The sequence below is a fragment of the Monodon monoceros genome, unplaced genomic scaffold (genome assembly GCF_005190385.1).
Source record: "Monodon monoceros isolate NGI ecotype Baffin Bay Population unplaced genomic scaffold, NGI_Narwhal_1 Super_Scaffold_6, whole genome shotgun sequence".
Taxonomy (NCBI): Eukaryota; Metazoa; Chordata; class Mammalia; order Artiodactyla; family Monodontidae; genus Monodon; species Monodon monoceros.
Window position 1 is genome coordinate 8,806,911 of NW_021703783.1, and position 20,494 is coordinate 8,827,404.

The window sequence follows — 20,494 nt, forward strand, 5'->3', positions numbered from 1 at the left end:
TTTTTTTTTTTTTTTTTTTTTTTTTTTTTGCTGTATGTGGGCCTCTCACTATTGTGGCCTCTCCCGTTGCGGAGCACAGGCTCCGGATGCGCAGGCTCAGCGGCCATGGCTCACGGGCCCAGCCGCCCCGTGGCACGTGGGATCTTCCCGGACCGGGGCACGAACCTGTGTCCCCTGCATCGGCAGGCGGACTCTCAACCACTGCGCCACCAGGGAAGCCCTCTGATCTGATTTCTTTCCTTCTGCTAACTTTGGGTTTTTTTCTTTCTCTAATTGCTTTAGGTGTAAGGTTAGGTTGTTTATTTGAGATGTTTCTTGTTTCTTTCTTTTTTTTAAAAAATTTATTTATTTACTTTTGGCTGTGTTGGGTCTTCGTTTCTGTGCAAGGGCTTTCTCCAGTTGCGGCGAGCGGGGGCCACTCTTCATCACGGTGCGCGGGCCTCTGTCACGGCCTCTCCCGTAGCGGGGCACAGGCTCCAGACGCGCAGGCTCAGTAGTTGTGGCTCACGGGCTTAGTTGCTCTGCGGCATGTGGGATCTTCCCAGACCAGGGCTCGAACCCGTATCCCCTGCATCAGCAGGCGGACTCTCAACCACTGCACCACCAGGGAAGCCCTCTTGTTTCTTAAGGTAGGATTGTATTGCCATAAACTTCCCTCTTAGGACTGCTTTTGCTGCATCCCATAGGTTTTGGGTCATTGTGTTTTCACTGTCATTTGTGTCTAGGTATATTTTGATTTCCTCTTTGATTTCTTCAGTGACCTCTTGGTTATTAAGTAGTGTGTTGTTTAGCTTCCAGGTGTTTGTATTTCTTACAGATTTTTTCCTGTTATTGATATCTAGCCTCATAGTGTTGTGGTTGGAAAAGATACTTGATATGATTTCAATTTTCTTAAATTTACCAAGTCTTGATCTGTGACCCAAGATACGATCTATCCTGGAGAATGTTCCATGAGCGCTTGAGAAGAATGTGTATTCTGTTGTTTTTGGATGGAATGTCCTATAAATATCAATTAAGTCTATCTTGTTTAATGTATCATTTAAAGCTTGTGTTTCCTTATTTATTTTCATTTTGGATGATCTGTCCATTGGTGAAAGTGGGGTGTTAAAGTCCCCTACTATGATTGTGTTATTGTCGAGTTCCCCTTTTACGGCTGTTAGTATTTGTTCTTATGTACTGAGGTGCTCCTATGTTGGGTGCATAAATATTTACAATTGTTATATCTTCTTTTTGGATTGATCCCTTGATCATTATGTAGTGTCCTTCTTTGTCTCTTGTAATAGTCTTTATTTTAAAGTCTATTTTGTCTGATATGAGAATTGCTACTCCAGCTTTCTTTTGATTTCCATTTGCATGGAATATCTTTTTCCATCCCCTCACTTTCAGTCTGTATGTGTCCCTCGGTCTTAAGTGGGTCTCTTGTAGACAGCATATATATGGTTCTTGTTTTTGTATCCATTCCGCCAGTCTGTGTCTTCTGGTTGGAGCATTTAATCCATTTACATTTAAGGTAATTATCGATATGTATGTTCCTACTACCATTTTCTTAATTGTTTTGGGTTTATTACTGTAGGTCTTTTCCTTCTCTTGTGTTTCATGCCTAGAGAAGTTCCTTTAGCATTTGTTGTAAAGCTGGTTTGGTGGTGCTGAATTCTCTTAGCTTTTGCTTGTCTGTAAAGCTTTTAATTTCTCTGTCAAATCTGAATGAGATCCTTGCTGGGTAGAGTAATCTTGGTTGTAGGTTTTTCTCCTTCATCACTTTAAGTATGTCCTGCCACTCCCTTCTGGCTTGCTGAGTTTCTGCTGAAAGATCAGCTGTTAACCTTATGGGGATTCCCTTATGTGTTATTTGTTGAAACACTAAGATTTGACAAAGATGGATGGCAGAAATTCTATACTTTCTGTATGCTGGAACCATTTCATAATTAAGGGTGGAAAAACAAACAATAAAATATGAATAGACAAAAAAAGAAGCATTAATAACGATAGTCTTTTGTTTACAAGCAGCTCATGCAGCTCAATATTAAAACAACAAACAACCCAATCCAAAACTGGGCAGAAGATCTAAACAGACATTTCTCTAAAGAAGATATACAGACAGCCAACAAACACATGAAAGAATGCTCAACATCACTAATCATTAGAGAAATGCAAATGAAAACTACAATGAGGTATCACCTCACACCAGTCAGAATGGCCATCATCAAAAAAATCTACAAACAATAAATACTGGAGAGGGTGTGGAGAAAAGGGAACCCTCTTGCACTGTCGGTGGGAATGTAAATTGATACAGCCACTATGGAGAACAGTATGGAGGTTCCTTAAGAAGCTAAAAATAGAACTACCATATGACCCAGCAATCCCACTACTGGGCATATACCCTGAGAAAACTATAAATCAAAAAGAGACATGTACCACAATGTTCACTGCAGCTCTATTTACAATAGCCAGGACATGGAATCAACCTAAGTGTCCACTGACAGATGAATGGATAAAGAAGATGTGGCACATATATACAATGGAATATTACTCAGCCATAAGAAGAAACGAAATTGAGTTATTTGTAGCGAGGTGGATGGACCTAAAGTCTGTCATACAGAGTGAAGTAAGTTAGAAAGAGAAAAACAAATATTGTATGGTAACACATATATATGGAATCTAAAAAAAAAAAAAAAGTTATGAAGAACCTAGGGGTAGGACAGGAATAATGACACAGATGTAGAGAATGGACCTGAGGACATGGGGAGGGGGAAGAGTAAACTGGGACGAAGTGAGAGAGTGGCATGGACTAATACATACTACCAAATGTAAAATAGGTAGCTAGTGGGAAGCAGCTGCATAGCACAGGGAGATCAGCTCGGTGCTTTGTGACCACCTAGAGGGGTGGGATAGGGAGGGTGAGAGTGAGACACAAGAGGGAGGAGATATGGGGATATATGTATAGCTGATGCACTTTGTTATAAAGCAGAAACTAAGACACCATTGTAAAGCAATTATACTCCAATAAAGATGTTTTAAAAATAAATAATGATAGTGTTTTGGATTTTCTTTATTTGCTAAACTGTCTTTAATAAACATGTGCCGTTTCTATAACAAAAAATAAACATCATAAACGAAGAGAAAACGAGAAAAGGAAAGAAGGGGGAAAACCCACCTTAAATACTAGAAAAAGTTATAACACTGATATAATAAATAACGAGAGGGGATATAAGAGGTACAGGTGATCAGGTAAGGGAAAGAACATACTATGCAAGGTGGGTGCATACACACGCAAAGTGAGTGCATGACTGTTTAGAATCAAAGAAGGCATAATGGAAGGGAGGCATTTGAACCTGAAAAGACAGAATTTCTTAAAATTTTAAACAAGTTACACATATATGCAAAAATATAAAACTTAAATGATACAGAAATAAGTCCTCTTAACATATTAGTATGCTAACCTTACATACCTTTCTCAAGGTTTATGTGTTTGCATATTTCTCAAGGAATATACAAAAATACCTATATTTTTGTTTATAGTATACATATTGTCTGTGTGTATATGTGTGTGTGTGTGTGTGTGTGTGTGTGTGTGTGTGTGTGGTACATACATTTTTGGAGGCAATTTGCCAATATATATAGTATATAGTTTGTGTGCGTATGTGTATTTATATGTGTGTGTGTGTAAAATATAGTTTTAAATTTTAAATAAAACTAAATCTTAATAAACATTGCTATACAACTTAATTTTAAAAATCATCCTTCTATGTCAGTACACACATATCTACTGAATGACTGTAATAATTACTGAATGATTGTAATATTTCATACCCCTGATATACTAGAATGTATTTCTCTGTGATAGACTATTACAAATAATGCTCAGCAAACACCGTTGTACAACAGGGTCAGTGTTTCTGTAAGACAGCTATATGAAAGAGAAATTTACCAGCAAATGGCCCTCCAAAAAGGTTCTACCAATTTCCACTTCTACAAAAGTGTACGAGAGCATGCCATTTTCTACCATTCTGGCCAATGTTGGGAATAATCAACACCATATTTTATGACTCTGATAGATATAAATAGTGTATTACTTTAATTTCATTTTCCTGATCGCTAGTGAGACCACACAGAGTATCTGGACTTCAGAAATTGGGGGTAGGGGAATAAACATGATTGTAAAGAGAGGACCACAGAGAAATGAGAAAGTAAAAAGTATATTTGAAGACAAACAAATTATTTAATTTCATTAAAACACACCAGGAATCTTAAGATCATTTGAGTTTGAGGATGAGTTTGTGAAAGGAAAATACCAACTTAAGCATGCAACCAGACTTTTTTTCTTCAGGTTCTAAGAGTACCCTGAAGGGTTTTTTTAGTATAGTTAGTGACATGATTAGAAACCATGCTTCAGAAAATTAATTTAGGAACAGTGTGTAAACTTTCAGGGGGGAAAAATCAGCAGGCAGGAGACTAATCATAGGCTAGAATTCAGGCCAGAGATAAGACAAAGTAGAGCAGAAGAATTAGAAAAGGAGAAGAGATGCATTAGAAACATATTATTTATGGAGCCCAAATCAAGAAAATTCGCAAGTTATTACATAAAAATGGAGTAATCATGTTGATGGTTAAAGAAAAAGTGCTTCCCAACCAACGTGATGCTGACTATTCTTAGTGAATAAAACTGTAAAGAAATGTGTACAAAAATAATACAATAGAAGGAAAATACAAATGCTATTGGTGAATCATCTCAATAACTCAAATCAAAATAAGGAAACACATTTCTTGGGTACCTGAGAGATCACTGCTTTCAATTCGCCGGAGATCTGAATCAGCCCAAAAGAGTTTGCCCAATCTGCTATCAAGAGCTAAAGCAATTGGTTTACTTAAGCCACTGAAAAAGAGGACCTCCCGTTCTGTTCCATCTAAAGCAGCTCGTTCAATTTTGGGAGACCTTTCCTGAAGATTGGTAAAATACATATACCTGAAGAGAAAGGAGGAAACTATAAGTTTACCAAAGTAAGAAATCACACAAAGTGAGAATATTGCTGTTGATTAAGACAAAAGGAAGTAAAATAATATTTTTAAATCTTATTTTAAATGTTTTAAAACATTTTTTTTGAAGGTCATGGGATATATGAATTTCAATAATAGTAACACAGGGTACACAGAAGTTCTTAGGGAGCTAACTTTAAGGAATTAATAAAACAAAGTGTTAGATACAGGCAGCCTTATGCTTTTGGAATAATACAATACAATAAATAAAAGAAAATAGCAGTAATCAGAGAGATTTGGACACAAAATTTTAACTTTCTTCTCTATTAGTCTATTTCATAACTGAAAATAAGTCATATATGAATCTTTTATTTAACTTCTATAGTTCATCTCTTTCCTGTAACTCCTTTGAAGTAAGCCACTTTCCCTGCTGAATTCCTTATCATTCATTCAGATTCAAGTAAGTATAATTTATTAAATGCAAAGCTCTATATTAAATGAAAGGCATATTAGTTCTTATCATAAAAGAACCTAAAATCTAGTAGAAAACATAAGACTGAAAAACAATTAAGTATAAGGTAAATTGGTAAGGACTAAGTATAACTAGAGAGGTACAGACATAGAGCGGTGGGTATTTGAGAGAGGAGAATGTCACATCTAGCTGGGGGTGGGGCAAATCAAGGGAAACTTCACGGAGGATGTTACAGTTCAAACAGTCCTAGAGGTATGGGTAGAAATTAGAATTAAAGCAGTAGTGACTAAGGAAGGAAATTCTAGACAGTAAAATCAGAGAAAGCAAGAATATACATGGGCTGAAAAGGAAGGCTGATGAGGGTTTCAGATGCCACCTTAGTAACATACCCTTTTTCTGGGTTTACCACAATGGCTCGAGGTCTGTCTTGCTCGCCTTTTAACACCACTCCAATCGATCTCCCATCTAATCTTGTTACATTAATGACATTGGTGGCCTCGCAAGTCCAATAGATGTAGCGGCTATAAATATCAATGCTGAGGTCATAGGGCTGTATTTCTAGGTTCTGATTCGGAACTGAGCTCACAACCACTGTAAAGCCCTAAGGGAGAAAAAAGAAACACACACAGAAAATTGGATTCCAAGCCAGATAGCTCCGAGGAGACCACTCACAATACTTATACTTATGTGGTCACACACCTGAGAAGGAACTCTCAAGTCTCAAGCGACATTTCTTAGTGAACATTTCAAATGTTCCCTTTGGTTGTTACAACATAAAGCCGTAGAGCGAGCTGAGGCCACACTGGTCGCTCTAAGAAGCTGATAGTGCACTGATCAGAAATGAGAGTGAGAAGGTGGCAGCTGTCCCTGTAAACCAGAGACAACTGCTGCTAGAACCACACTCTAGAAATAACTCTAAAGCAGTGGTGCTCAACCGGGGCGATTCTGCATTTGCAAACGCCTCCACCAGGGGTACTGGCCAATGTCTGGAGACTTTTTTTTTTTTTTTTTTTGCTGTACGCGGGCCTCTCACTGTTGTGGCCTCTCCCGCTGCGGAGCACAGGCTCCAGACGCGCAGGCTCAGCAGCCATGGCTCACGGGCCCAACCGCTCCGCGGCATGCGGGATCCTCCCCTGACTGGGGCAGGAACCGCACCCCCTGCATCGTCAGGCGGACCCTCAACCACTGCGCCACCAGGGAAGCCCTGGAGCCATTTTTGATTGTCACGCCTATGAGATTGTAACTGGCTTCTAGTGGGGAGAGGCCAGGGATGCTGCTAAATATCCTATGACGTACACGTCAGACCTCCACACAGAGAATTATCCAGCCAAAAACGTCAACAGTGTGGAAGTTGAGAAACTCTGCTCTAGAGACAATAGCAATTAGTCAGGGCTACAAACCACATCTATCAGTCATGTCCTTCTCTAATCCTCAAATCTAACCCCCCCCCCAATTTTTTTTTAAACAAAGCCAAGCAAAAAGAGAGGCTCTGTTAATCTGTTTTATCTGAATAAACTATATTTTATTTACTCGGCATCCCTGAGGTAACACTCCTTAATAAGGCTCTCATTTATTTGCTATGTCCTCAGCTGTATAACAGCTATAATTTCTATCAACTAGTTATCAGCCTATTGGTCCTGGCCTACACCGTGTAAAGTGCACCTGTAGTATACCACTACAACTATACCCCTAAATGATCCTCGGCAGCCCTAAATACACTATCTCCTTGCTCTTGTCAGATAAGACATGAAAAATAAGTAATCTAATCTCCCTAAATTTTAATGCATTAAAAATGCAACTTAACATTACTGTTAAAAGGAAAACGACAAATAATTATTTATAGTAATCCCGGTCTAATACTGCTTGGACACAGAAAGAAAGCAAAGAATTATGGACAGTGGTATGTAAATCATGACTAGAATGTAAGCACAGATAAGACATGTTGATAATATTTTCATTCCTATCCCATAGTCACCAAATAATAGTTACCAAAACAAAAACAAAAAAAGATTAGACTAATGATAACACATCCTAGATGTAATTTTACTGAGACTGTGTTTTATGTTTCCCATCCTCTGAACCTTTTAAATAATAGTTAACTAGTAATAGAACTATTATTTACTGAGTGCCCACTATGTGGTAATGGGCTATGTGCTTTTACATTCCTTTCAGCTAAAAAGTTCATAAGAATCCTAGTGAGTGACAAAGCTGAGATCAGAACCAAGTGTGTATTTGATTTCAAAGTTTCCAACACTCCATGTAAATGGAATTTTAAAAAAAAAAACTATATAAATGATACAGGTGGCACTGACAGTCATACTAATATATGAGCATAAGTTATTTTAATACAACACAATCTTCATTCTAATAGAATTATCAAACAATTGTTTACTCAAATATCATTAGGAGGGAAAAAAGCTGCTAGGTTCAGAATTTCAGTTTTACACACACACACAAGCGGAGTCAAGACTTAAGTAAAATAGGATGGTTGGCTGGTCCAATTACTAGGCAGAAGAACTGGATTTTGAATGCAGCCCTGAATTACCTGGCTGCCATCTTCTTGTGCTTTTCGGATCATGTTTTGTCGTGAGTCAATCCAATAGAGTTGCTTGTCCAGTGGGTCATAGTCAATGGCCCGGACATTCCGAAGGCTGTGGATAGGAAGGATGATGTCAGGGCTCTGCTGTTCATCAATCACCATGCGGTTGATGGCGCTCTTTTGACTGAAGAGCAGGAAAGTAGTTGGAGCTTAAAGAAAGAAAAAAGCAGATAGGAAACATAGTTACCCTAAGTCTTGTATCACTCAAAGATTTGATCAGCCTGTTGTCTGTATCTCATACAAAACAGACATGTATGTTGAAAAGGTAAGGTTGAGATAAAACCCTTTGGAATGCCTCCAGAAACTCTCTTAGAGGTAACACTGATCGGCACTCTGGTTACCAAACCAGTTATGAATTTACCCCATGATAACAGCCAACTAGGCACTTTTTCTCTGTCTTGTCCACAGCGGTATCATAGGACACTTGATTTTAATGAAGCATTTAATAGAGATAGACAAAATTCTCCTGTCTGCCAAGTAAATAATCCTAACTCCTCCATAACCAATTCTTGTAGGTGGAAGGAAGCCTGGGTATCCATAGGTCAAAGAAGAAACTTCAAGATTGGTTTTAGTCTCACTTCTCACACTGTTTAGTCACTTGACCTTAACTAAGGCCCTAAACCTCTCTGGGTCAAAATCTACTCAACTCTAAAATAAGGTCATAGCTATGTTGTCCTGCTCATTGAGTTGCTATAAAAATTTTACAACATATGTGTAAATACTTTAAAAACTGTAAGGCATTATGGCAATCATACCTCAACAAAAAATTGTAAGGCATTATGTAAATGTCAAGTAAAAATAACTACTGTTTATTATTATCAGTAGTAGCAGTAATAAACTTGGTATTAGTAGGATTCAAACCAACCCTCACTGGTTGCAGATATAGGCTCAATATTTTGCATAGTGGGTTGCAAGGAGAGGGAGCCAGTAAAAAAAATAAAAAACACACTTAAGTTGATGCCCTAAATTTATGAAATGGGAAAATGCAACAGAGACAATATTTCCCTTTCCCAGGGACTAGGCCTCTGCATCTCTAATCTAGAAAAGGATAGCATCTGGCACTGCTACCAAAAACTTCAAAGTCTAATAGCATTTTTTAAATCTTCATTTAAAATATATGTAAAAATTCTGTAATTACACGTTGCTCAGTCACCACCTAAATCCAGGAGAATTTTGTCCTTCTCAGGGATATAAACATAAATGGCCAAGACAGAACTCCCTGCTTTATTGCCCCTTAAACCCCATTCTTCACAGCTCCATTACTTGTGGTTCCCTGGTTGACTTTACATTTACACCCAAATGTATACTGGCTTAAATCCCAAAGAAATTCACTGGTTCTCACAAAGAAACTTGGTATTCACAACACTGAAATTCGGCTTTGAGTTCCTCACTGGCTAAAAGTCCATACCTAGCTTGGAAGATTTAGAAAGTATTCCAATGATCCCACTGGAACTCTCCATTACCTGGAGTCCATAACATATTGATTTAACAACTTTCAGCAGTTTTAGTAGAAGCCATGCCTTAAGCAGTAAGAATACAGGTCACAACAGAGTAGTTAACAAGTTTCCCATTTTTTTTTTTTTTAAAGAATTATTTTTTTGGCAGTACTACATTCTTGTAAATCAAGACAATAGAAAAAAAAAGTTCTGAATTCTAAATTTCCAACAAAATAAGCATCGCTTATACTAAGACATACAATGAAACTTAGAAGAAAGACCCCACAGTTTTAGGTGTCAACTTTTCCTGCCTGGGAAATAATCAAATATATATTTGGCTCCAAGTATGTTTCATTGGGTACTTTTTTTTTTTTGAGTCAAGTTTTAACCTTTAATAAGATTCCACGATTAGGTTTTCTAGAAATGTAGATTAAGACAAAGCCAAATATGGCTCCAAATAAATGCTTGTTTCAAAGTCTATGGATGACATTAATGATTACAACTGGCTCAATATTTCTAAGAGGAAGCTGATGTTTTGACTTATTTACAAAAGTGACAAAGAATATGCAATTCTGTAAGCCTAAATCCATCCTAATTTATGTAACCTCTAACCACCACTCCCTCATCTCCTGCAGAATGCTTTCAAAACTGTCCTATGAGGTTGTCTCTGTTTTGCATTCCCACAAGGAAGACAGCCAGCCACACGCAGAAGTTGGAGGATGATGTAGGAGGAAGCTCTTCAGCTCTCCTCTGAAGACACAAGTGTTCACCCAAAGCTTAAAGAAAGGTATTACTCTGGTATAAGAACAGCATAAATGACAAGGCCAAGCCCACCATGTCTGACTGTGCCATTTGTGCATTGTGCCAAAGGCACCAAGTAGGGACTGAAGTCCAGTCCACACTTCATTAGCCAAGTCAAGCACCTATGCAGCTGCATCTGCCCAGAGGAAACATCTTTTCCCAATTTGCACAGAGGTTCCATAGAGGCCAACCACTTCAGTACTGAACAAGGGATTACACAATTTGGCCTCCTGTTTCCTCTCTGACTTAATTTCTATTCACTGTGTTCCAGAGACACTGGCCTCCTAGGTGTTCCTCTAATATGCCGGACATGCTTCCCCCTAGGGCCTCTGCATTTGCTATTCCCTTTTGCTTGACAGGTCTTCTCCCAGATATCCAGCATAGCTCATTTCCTCACCTCCTTCAGTTCCGGACATAGTGTCACTTTTACAGTCAGGACTTCTCTCATGACCCTATTTAACACTGTGATCCTCTTACCCACCCTTTCTTGCTCTTAATTTTCTCCATAACACTCATCTCCATCTAACTCATGACAGAGTTTACTTATTTAGTTCATTATCTGTCCCACTGAAATGTAAGCTCCATGAGGGCAGGGATTAATGTCTATTTTATTCAGTGCTACATTCTTCACTGGCTCAAATGATGCCCAGTGTGGATCAGGTGTTCAGTAAATATTCATTGAAAGAATAAATGAGTAAACAAATGAAGAAACAAGCATGAGATGATGATAACTAAGGACAGCCCTGTAGCCATGATTTTGAAAGTAAGGAAATAAAATTATTTCAGAAAACTGGGAAAGAAAAGAAACAAGCATTTATTTAGGAACTCCAAGATGTCACACATCATACCAGATGTCATCCAATCCCCCAAATTACTCCATTTTATAGGTGAGCAAACTCAGAACGGTTAAGTAATTTCTAAAGAAAGGCTCAGAAAGGTTAAGTAATTTTTCCCAGGTCACAAAGCTGCTGCTGAATGGAAGAGCACATGTTTTTCCAAATCCTGTCCTGCTTCTTCATTCTTCTATTTAACAATGATTTCTTGAATGACTACTATTTACCGAACACTGTTTTAGGCACCTAAGATACATCAGTGGAAAAACAGGAAAAAAATGCTGCTTCATGGAGCTTATATCCCAGTAAACAGATAACAAGTAATAAGCATAATAAAGAGGCTATAGTATATACATAATAGAGTGTATAAATTATACAGTATATCAGAGAGTGCTTAAGTGTCACAGGAAAAAGAAAAATGGCAGGTAAGGGGCACTGGCAATGTTAGATAGGGTGGAAGGATGACTTGCAATTTTAAATTGGGCAGGGCAGGTCTCACTGTGGAGGTCACAATTAAGCAGTGACTTGGAGGTGAAGTATATCCATGCCAATATCTGAAGGAAGAACATTCCAAGTAGAGGAAATAAGCAGTATAACAGTCCTGAAGTAGGAGTAACTGGCATATTTGAAAACAGCAATGAGGCTGGTGTGGCTGCCATGGAGAGAGCAAGAGAGAGAATGGTAAAAGCTGAGGTTAGAGAAGCAAAGCGGGGGGGGGGGGGTGTGTGTGCAAAATGTGGGGTACAGATCATGCAGGAACTTGTAGGCCATTATAAGAACTAGGTTTTCACTCTGTGTGAAATGGGAGGTTTTGAGCAGAGTAACAACATGATCTGATTTAGCTTTTGAAACACAGGTCTAGGAGTAAATTACACAATGTTAGAAAACTTTCTGAGGGCAAGTACTTTGTGTTAAACTTCTCTTGTAATCTGCTTTGGAATCTAATACATCTGTGCACAAATATTAAATAGTACTCATTATAAAAAGAACACGCAACAGGAAGCCTCTTGAAACACTGCCAATCATCTCAGAAAGAGCCAAAGACAGACATTAGAGACACTCAGCACTGATTTCTCAAGACCTTCACTCACCAACTAGCACACACTGGTAAAATCAGCCCAAACAATAATGACCTCAAAAGGTCTTTCCCTATTCTTCTGTCTCCATCACTTATTACCCCCATTTTCTCCTTCCAAAGTTAAACTTCTTAAAAAAGATGTCTACATAACACATACACTACCAGCCCTTCCTTTTCTCCATTCACTTGTTGATCTATTCCCATCTTTCACCATTACCTCCCTGAAATTACTTTTTTCAGGGTTACTAATAACCACCTCATCCAAATATCCAATGGATACTATTTTAGGCCTCACCTTACTCAACCTGTCAACAGCATTAACACAGTTCTATTTTCAAACAATCTTCTCTCTTGTCTTCTGTGTCACTATCTTCTGGTTCTCCTCTGGCCCTTCTCGCTGCTGCTTTTCTGTGTCCACTGCGAGCTTTCTCTCCTCAACCAGAGTTCCTGAGGTTACCAGACCCCTTCTTTTCACCACACTAGAGTTTGCAAACTATGGCCCACAAGGTAAATCTGGCCTGCTGCCTGTTTTTATAATAAAGTTTATCAGAATTGAGCCACATTTAAAAAATGTAACATCTATGGCCGCTATCACACTGAAATGTTCAGAGCTGAATAGGTGTGAGAGAGACTATAGGATTCACAAAGCCTAAATATTTACTCTCTGGCTCTTTAAAGAAAAAGTTTGCTGACCCCAGGTCTATACCTTCTCCCTAAGTACCTATTTTAAATACATGCTGGCATTTCTAAAATTAATACCTCTAACATCTCCCTGAGCTATGGATTCTTCTATACAATTTCTTTCTTTCTTTCTTTCTTTTCCTTCCTTCCTTTCTTTCCTTTCCTTTCCTTTCTTTTCTTTCCTCCCTCCCTCCCTCCCTCCCTCCTTTCTTTCTTCCTATCTTCCTATCTATCGATCTAACTATGGCTGCATTGGGTCTCTGTTGATCGACTGATCTATCTATCTCTGGCTGCGTTGGGTCTCTGTTGATCTATCTATCTATCTATCTATCTATCTATCTATCTATCTAAGACTGCGTTGGGTCTCCGTTGCTGCACACGGGCTTTCTCTAGTTGCAGTGAGTGAGGGCTACTGTTCGTTGCAGTGCGCAGGCTTCTCATTGCGGTGGCCTATCTTGTTGCAGAGCACGGGCTTTAGGCACGCGGGCTCTAGAGCACAGGCTCAGTAGTTGTGGCACGCGGGCTCTAGAGCGCAGGCTCAGTAGTTGTGGCTCACGGGCTTAGTTGCTCCGCGGCATGTGGGATCTTCCCGGACCAGGGCTCGAACCCATGTCCCCTGCATTGGCGGTGGATTCTTAACCACTGCACCACCAGGGAAGTCCCTACAATTACCTATTTAATAGTTCTACTTTCCATAGGAAAATCAATACAAACCTAAAATTATTTTTTAATTCTTTTTGAAAACGAATCCTCCCCATTTACTATCTACTTAACTGCTCACACCAAAAATCTATGAGTCATCCTTGCTTCCTCCCTCTTATTCTTCCTCATATACAACTCATTAACAAGTTCTGTTCATTCTAGTTTCAAAATATACCTTGAACCCATCAACGTCTCTCCATCACGACGGCCACCAGCCCCATCTAAGTCGACCTGCATTATCACAAGAGTCTGACTGCCCTGCAACCACTTAATTTTCCTCCTCAAATCCATTCTCCACAGCAATCAAATCATGTTATTATATCTTATTCAATTTTCATAGCAACCCTACAAGTTAATTACTATTATTATTCCCATTGTACAAATGAGAAAAAATAAGGCTTAAAAAATGTATGAGACTTGCTTTGGTAAAACACAAAACTTACATGTGACAGAGATGCCAAATCATTAAACTATAAACTGATGTTCTTTCTTTTTCAGAGCTGAAGTCTTGTGTCAGAACAGACTAGATCCTTTCCTATGTGACCTCCTATATTTTCAGGCACAGAATAAGGTAATTTCAATAGTTCACTATATCCAATATCCTACAGCAATTTTGTTACCTTCTAACTTAGTGAACCATACCCTACTTCTCTCCCACGAATCTACTTTTTCTGATCTATTTATCATATCTACCAATTTGTTCTTGTCTATCCACCAAGACATGGGCGTTCACGCACACCTGAATCATAAATCAGGACTCCCCAAGCCAACAATCTTCTGTGGCACACTGTGTTTTGGTGTTCTTAGCACTGTATGTGTGTGTGTCTCTGTGTGCATGTGAATCTGAGAAGAGCTGGTAACATCAGCTAGAAGTAAGTAGCGACCACTCACTATGTTCAGAGCATGTGCTCTCTAGTTTTCCTTCCCCATCTATTTACTGTTTCATACTGAGCTAAATTTACTTATAGCATTTTCTGCCTGGCCTCTTACACACTTAAATTCTTCATCTTTAGCCTATTCTATGAACTTCAAAGGACAAGGAGACTGTATTTTGTAGATTCTCTTTGTTGTACTGTTTGTACTGTTCTTCCCTTCCTTTATCATGAATAAGTATGTATAGCACACATATGTGCTGTCTGCTGTCTCTCAAAGAAGCTATGCACATTTTTCAATACATATTTAATCCCCAAGGATAAAAGACTTACTTTTTCTATAGTATCAATTTTTCCATAACATCTAGTTAGCACCAAACAAATAAAAGTAACAAAAACTTGCATTTTTCCACATTTAGTCCTTCCCTTTTATTAAACAAATGATCAACTCTGGACCTCTACAACTTTTTACTCTAGAAAGAACATGAACTACAGTGTTTTCAAAATCCTGCTTTCTCCTCTAATTCTAGATTGCTTTGGGGGGGGAAATGCAGCTTACCACTACAAGTCCTGTTGTCAGCATTAAGAGAGTAGTGGGCAGGGCATCCACAAACAAAACCTCCAACTGGCACTGCCAAGCAGAGGTGGGAGCAGTGCCCATTGCTGGAAGCACACTCATTCCACCCTGCCTGCCGAGAGGAGTGAAACACGAGGATGTCCATCACATAATCCAAATGGCCCTGAATGATGGTGCGGTTTTGGCCACTGGTTTTGTTGGCACGCTCGATGCTGCGTCGGCTCCAGTCCGTCCAGTAGATGTAATCTTGGTACTGAGTTAAGCCAAAAGGATGAGGCAAGTCATCTGCTATAACCTCACGGTTGAGTCCTGTTTTCAGAAAGGCAGTAGAAAGGGGAGAAGCAGAGAGATGAAATATGTGAGAATGTAAGAGTCTTGTTGGCAAAAATAAAATAAAATGTTAACATATAAAACATTACTTTTGTAAGCAATTTAAAACAGAAGAATTCCTTTAAAAGCAATTCTTAAACCAGACTGGTCCTCTGAAATCAACCCACCTGCAGTCTGACCCCATGCCTCAAACTAATATTCTTGCTACAAATCACTGAGTTTTTTTAAGCTCCTGTAAATGGTCTATTTTGATTGTGGTCTTATTTTCCCTCCATAAAGGTCTATAGTTCAACTATTTTTCCTTCCAAAAAAGGATGAAAATACATATATTGTATTTTACTGGTACAAAAAGTCACTTCAGGAATACCCAGGGTGTTATAAATTCCATTATAAGCCCAACAGTAATGAAATTTCCACATATTAAAGAGATATGAATCCAAGTACCTGGGCCACTATTAATAAATAGGATACAGTGTGAGACAGAGGAAGAACCTAGACATTCATATGAAGTTTTATTAATAGTATCTAACCTATGGTAAACAGCAGCCACTGACTTCTGCACAGAAAGGATTATATACTATCTGTCTGAACAAAAAGGAGTACAGCTTACCAAGCATATTTGAAGATTCTATTAAGTTGGTGTCCAGGTCTGTCCAATAAAGCCTCCTTTTAGCATAATCAATAGTTAGGCCATTTGCTCGCCCCACATTTGGAACTAATGTAGTACGTTCACTTCCATCCATGGCAGCTCTGTCTATCTTAGGCTTTCCACCCCATTCAGTCCAATACATAAATCTAAATTCAAAACAGTGGATACTTAACATTACACTTTTGACTATTTGGGAGAAAGGATCATATTCATGCACAGTAACTAAATGAATTTAAAGAAAATATACATTAAGTCAAGGAAATTGGTAAAGCAAAATCATAGCTATAATTTTTTTCAAGAATACTGGCAGCCTCAACTAAATATTTTTTCTCATATCCTAAAAAGGAAGTGAGTCAGCTTTCCTTAGTCTTTCCAATGAATTTGTTCCATCCAAAACCTAGGAACTGGAAACAAACCAATGATTTCCTTATTGCAGCACTGCATTTATAAAACTAATATTCAAGAAGTTAGCAAAGAATTAAAGCTCTGGTCTCAGAACCTGATTCACTTCAGAACAAAATATATGTATTTCTGAATACAAGTAATTCGAATTTTTAAACTTTTCAATTTGTGTCATCAACTCTCCCCCAAACTAAGTTCCAGCAGTACATCAAGGGTAAAAATTAATAGCCTTTAATTAAAAAATTTAAAAAAAACACTGAAATTTAAAAGCAAAGTTTGAAAATGTATTTGGTCACATGGTCCAAGGTAACACACTGCGACGTGTAAGAGCAACGAACCACCCCTTAATGTGTCAGCTGGTCAGTGAACACTATTACTACAACCCCTGTGAAATTTTAGAACACTCTTTTGCTTTTGTTGTACTCTTTTGAGTTCTTCACCTTAACCTTAGAGCAGCTCAACAGTATAGGTGTTTTACATATGAGGAGGCCAAGGCACTAAAAGTGTGACTGATTTGTCTAATGTCTTCAAGCCAGTCATATGGCAGCGCTAAAACTAGAAGCTAATCCTTAGCCAAATGCCCTTTCAGCTGAACTAGTAGTGCTAGTTTCAAGACACTCTGAATACTGGGAGTAGGAATGTTCTCCACATGCCAGGTCTCATCAAATACCCATGGGAGATATTCACTCATCAGCCTGTTAGCTGATGGTTGATTTGGTAGCAATGTATGAACATGGTTTTCTGAAAACTGAAGTTGTCTCGGTCTTTGTTTGCATTTGTACTTGTCAGCTGACAGGCACGTGCACACCCCGAGAGCCCAAGAGAAAACAACTGTGGGAGAAATTTCACAGTTGCCAGCAGCCACATAAACTAGAGTACTTCGTCCCAACTACTAAATATGTCTGGTAACTAATGTTTAGAATAAAAATCACCATAACCCAATCACAACACGTCAGCACAGAGTGGGTGCTTTCAGTATGACCTTCTTAACTACATGGCTAACAAGCTAACCATGGAACTGACTGATTCAGGGAAACTATTTTTCATTACGGCTATAGTAAATATGTTGGTATGTTCACACTGTTAACTTCTGCTTTTTAAAATGGAGTTATTCTTCACATTTCAGATTTCTTAGATGCCGGCTTTTTAAAACTTGCTAAATCATGTAAGAAGGATCATTTACCATTGAAAAACATGTCACGTTGTAAAAAAAATTGTTTATCAGAAAGTTCACTGTTTAATATCAAAGTTTCCCCAAGTTTATAATAATAATCAAACTAATTGTCCATTTTTGAATTAACAAACATTCTAGAATGGAGCTTGTAAAATGCAGTTATTTCCTAGCACACATTATTTCAGTGGGTTTACTTTCATAGGTTTGGAATCTGGTGTAACTTGGGAGAGAGTGCAAGCAAATACAGACTTGATGACACCTTTAAAAAGGCTGTCTACTTAGTATATAAGTATATCATTAATATTTAATTATTAATCCAGTTCACTTTTTTTTTTTTTTGCGGTACGCGGGCCTCTCACTGTTGTGGCCTCTCCCATTGCGGAGCACAGGCTCCGGACGCACAGCCTCAGCAGCCATGGCTCACAGGCCCAGCCGCTCCGCGGCATGTGGGATCTTCCCGGACCAGGGCACGAACCCGCGCCCCCTGCATCGGCAGGCAGACTCCCAACCACTGCGCCACCAGGGAAGCCCTCACTAATCTTTTTCACCCAATGTTAATGATGACAAAAGTCAAATTTAGCTAGTAATTATTAATTCTAAATCAGTGAAATCTCAACTAATGGTTTTAAGATAAAGCCTGTCTATGGTTGACTTGTCAAATTCCTAATAAGCATTATTTAAGACATCAAGAATATAATCCATAACTTGGCCATGAACAATGCAGTTGCAAAGAATGCATACAAAAAGCTGTTTACCCTTCAGCGGGGTCCAATGCAAGAGCTCTGGGACTATCTAGGTCTTTCCACACCAAAACTTGTCGGTGCTGCCCGTCCAACTTTGATACCTCAATTCGATTTGTTCCTGTGTCTGCCCAGTACAAGTTCTTCCCAAGCCAGTCTACTGCCATGCCTTCTGGATAATCTAAGCCAAATTCTACCACATGTTCCAGTGCACTGCCATTCATAAAGGCTCTGCTGATGGTCTGCAAAAATAAGATTAACAAAAAAGTCACAGGGCTTAAGTACAAAACACCATCCAGAAGGAATGTATGGTTTGGTTTTCGTTGGGTGGGAGGATCCAGAAGAGCCAGAGGCATAGTTTCTCAATACAATTCACATATTTTATGAGCAAAGAAAAAAAATGATGTCAATCTCTAATAAATGCAACTGTGACCTCAAGTTTTATTGCCAATTCAGGGAGAAAGTTTTGAAATTTTTAAGGACCAGAAATTTATTCTAGTAGAACAGTGGAATGACTATTCTTGTAAAATTTATTAGTAATCAAGTGAAAAAGACGTGACCAGAATGTTGTAGACTTTTAACTGGTAGTCAGCTTCCTGAGGGTGCTTGAGAGTAGGCCATGTCACCGTGTCAACTGAAGATCTCAACAACCTTATATTGATACCTTACAGAAGTGCATGTGACTATTATCATACCATTACCACTGTAGCTTTGAATCCCCTAAAAATTAAAACCGTCATAATTCAAGCTATTAATAATAGCTGCTACTTCATGGCAAGTACCATTCTAAGTACTTTGTGTACATATATTTTCTGATTTAATCCTTACAACAGCCCTGCAAGATAGACATTATTGCTATTTTCAAGATGAGGAAACTTACAAGCCCACACAATAAAAGCCAAGATAAAGCATTTATTCACTCATTTAACAGATTTTACTGAACACCATTAGAATCCAACTCTGGCTCTAACATTCCATGATTTTTGCACATGAGACAAAATTTTACACAAGTTATCTAAAACAAGTCCAAAACAATCTGGAAGAAGGAAAGCTTATTCTCCAGATTTTCCGGTTAAGAGCTCCTCCTTATTGACTCAATGTGCTTTTCAATATTTACTCTAGGGGGGAAAAAAAAGGTATGCTATAACTCATAATTGCCATTTTCTACCTCAGTCAGGCGCCCCAAAATTTTTTTTAATAAATTTAGAGTCAAGTCTCTATAAGCCATTTATATGAAGCATACAATTGCTTACTCTCTAACTGAAGAAAATGTCACTCATTAAATTCAAACAGAACAAAGTAGAGGAAGATTATGTCTTGCAGATTTAGAACGCTCAAGCAAAGTATCTTGCACTAAAACATACTTAATAAAAAATACTGAATGGGCCTTTCCCTCGACTTCCTTTAAAAAGTTAAGTGTTTTTGTAGAACTCTGCCTATTAAGTAATGAGGAAAGTTGATAATAGCACGAAGAGTCAGAAACCCTAGACGCTCTCCCTTTTAGCCCCCAGTTTTAATATTCCAGTTCTTTTGCTAACCTTGAGTGATATGTCAGTCCAGTAAATTCGGTTGTCTGTCACATCAAAATCCAAAGCAGAAGCTTCTTTGACACCAGTGAGCGGGATGGCCACGTTATTATTGTTAGTTTCCAAAGAAATTCTCCTGATATCTGCTCTCCGTGAAAACAAAAGGAAAGCCTCTGGGACAATGCAGGTCTTCATGTCACTGATGAGTTCAAAGCCAATGGGGCAGGCACAGCGAAGGCCCTGAGGTCTATAGAGGCAGAGATGGCTACATCCCCCATTCTCCTCAGCGCAGGGGTTGGAACCTAAAATTATAAAAGGGCACAGAAGGACACACGCATTGATACAATCAACACATTTTCAATTTAAAGTGACTAAGCATTTGTTTCACAAAGACCAAGGATTATGTTTGCTCCCAAATCTAGAGTTTCAGTTGTAATCTCATAGACATGCACTGTGAGGGTTAACAGGGAATAAAAGGCCAGGCACAGTTGTGCAGGCCTATAGTCCCAGCTACTCGGAAGCAGGATGGCTTGAGCCCAAGAGTTTGGATCGGTAATGCTCTATGCTGATTGGGTATCCGATTAAGTTGGCATCAGTATGGTGACCTCCCAGGAGTGGGCACTACCAGGCTGCCTAAGGAGTGCTGAA

General features: G+C 38.7%; 1 protein-coding gene across 2 annotated transcripts in view; it reads right to left on the reverse strand.

Annotated features, from left to right (window-relative positions):
- Positions 1-20,494, reverse strand: part of LRP6 (LDL receptor related protein 6) — a 174,365-nt gene that overhangs the window by 27,120 nt on the left and 126,751 nt on the right. For both annotated transcript variants that reach the window (XM_029204998.1, XM_029204999.1), the window contains 7 exons: positions 19,859-20,148; positions 18,336-18,562; positions 15,966-16,150; positions 15,008-15,334; positions 7,992-8,194; positions 5,836-6,047; positions 4,773-4,963 (listed from right to left, as the gene is read on the reverse strand). In XM_029204998.1, the coding sequence (XP_029060831.1) occupies positions 4,773-4,963; positions 5,836-6,047; positions 7,992-8,194; positions 15,008-15,334; positions 15,966-16,150; positions 18,336-18,562; positions 19,859-20,148 (1,635 nt within the window). The remainder of the gene's footprint in view (positions 1-4,772; positions 4,964-5,835; positions 6,048-7,991; positions 8,195-15,007; positions 15,335-15,965; positions 16,151-18,335; positions 18,563-19,858; positions 20,149-20,494) is intronic.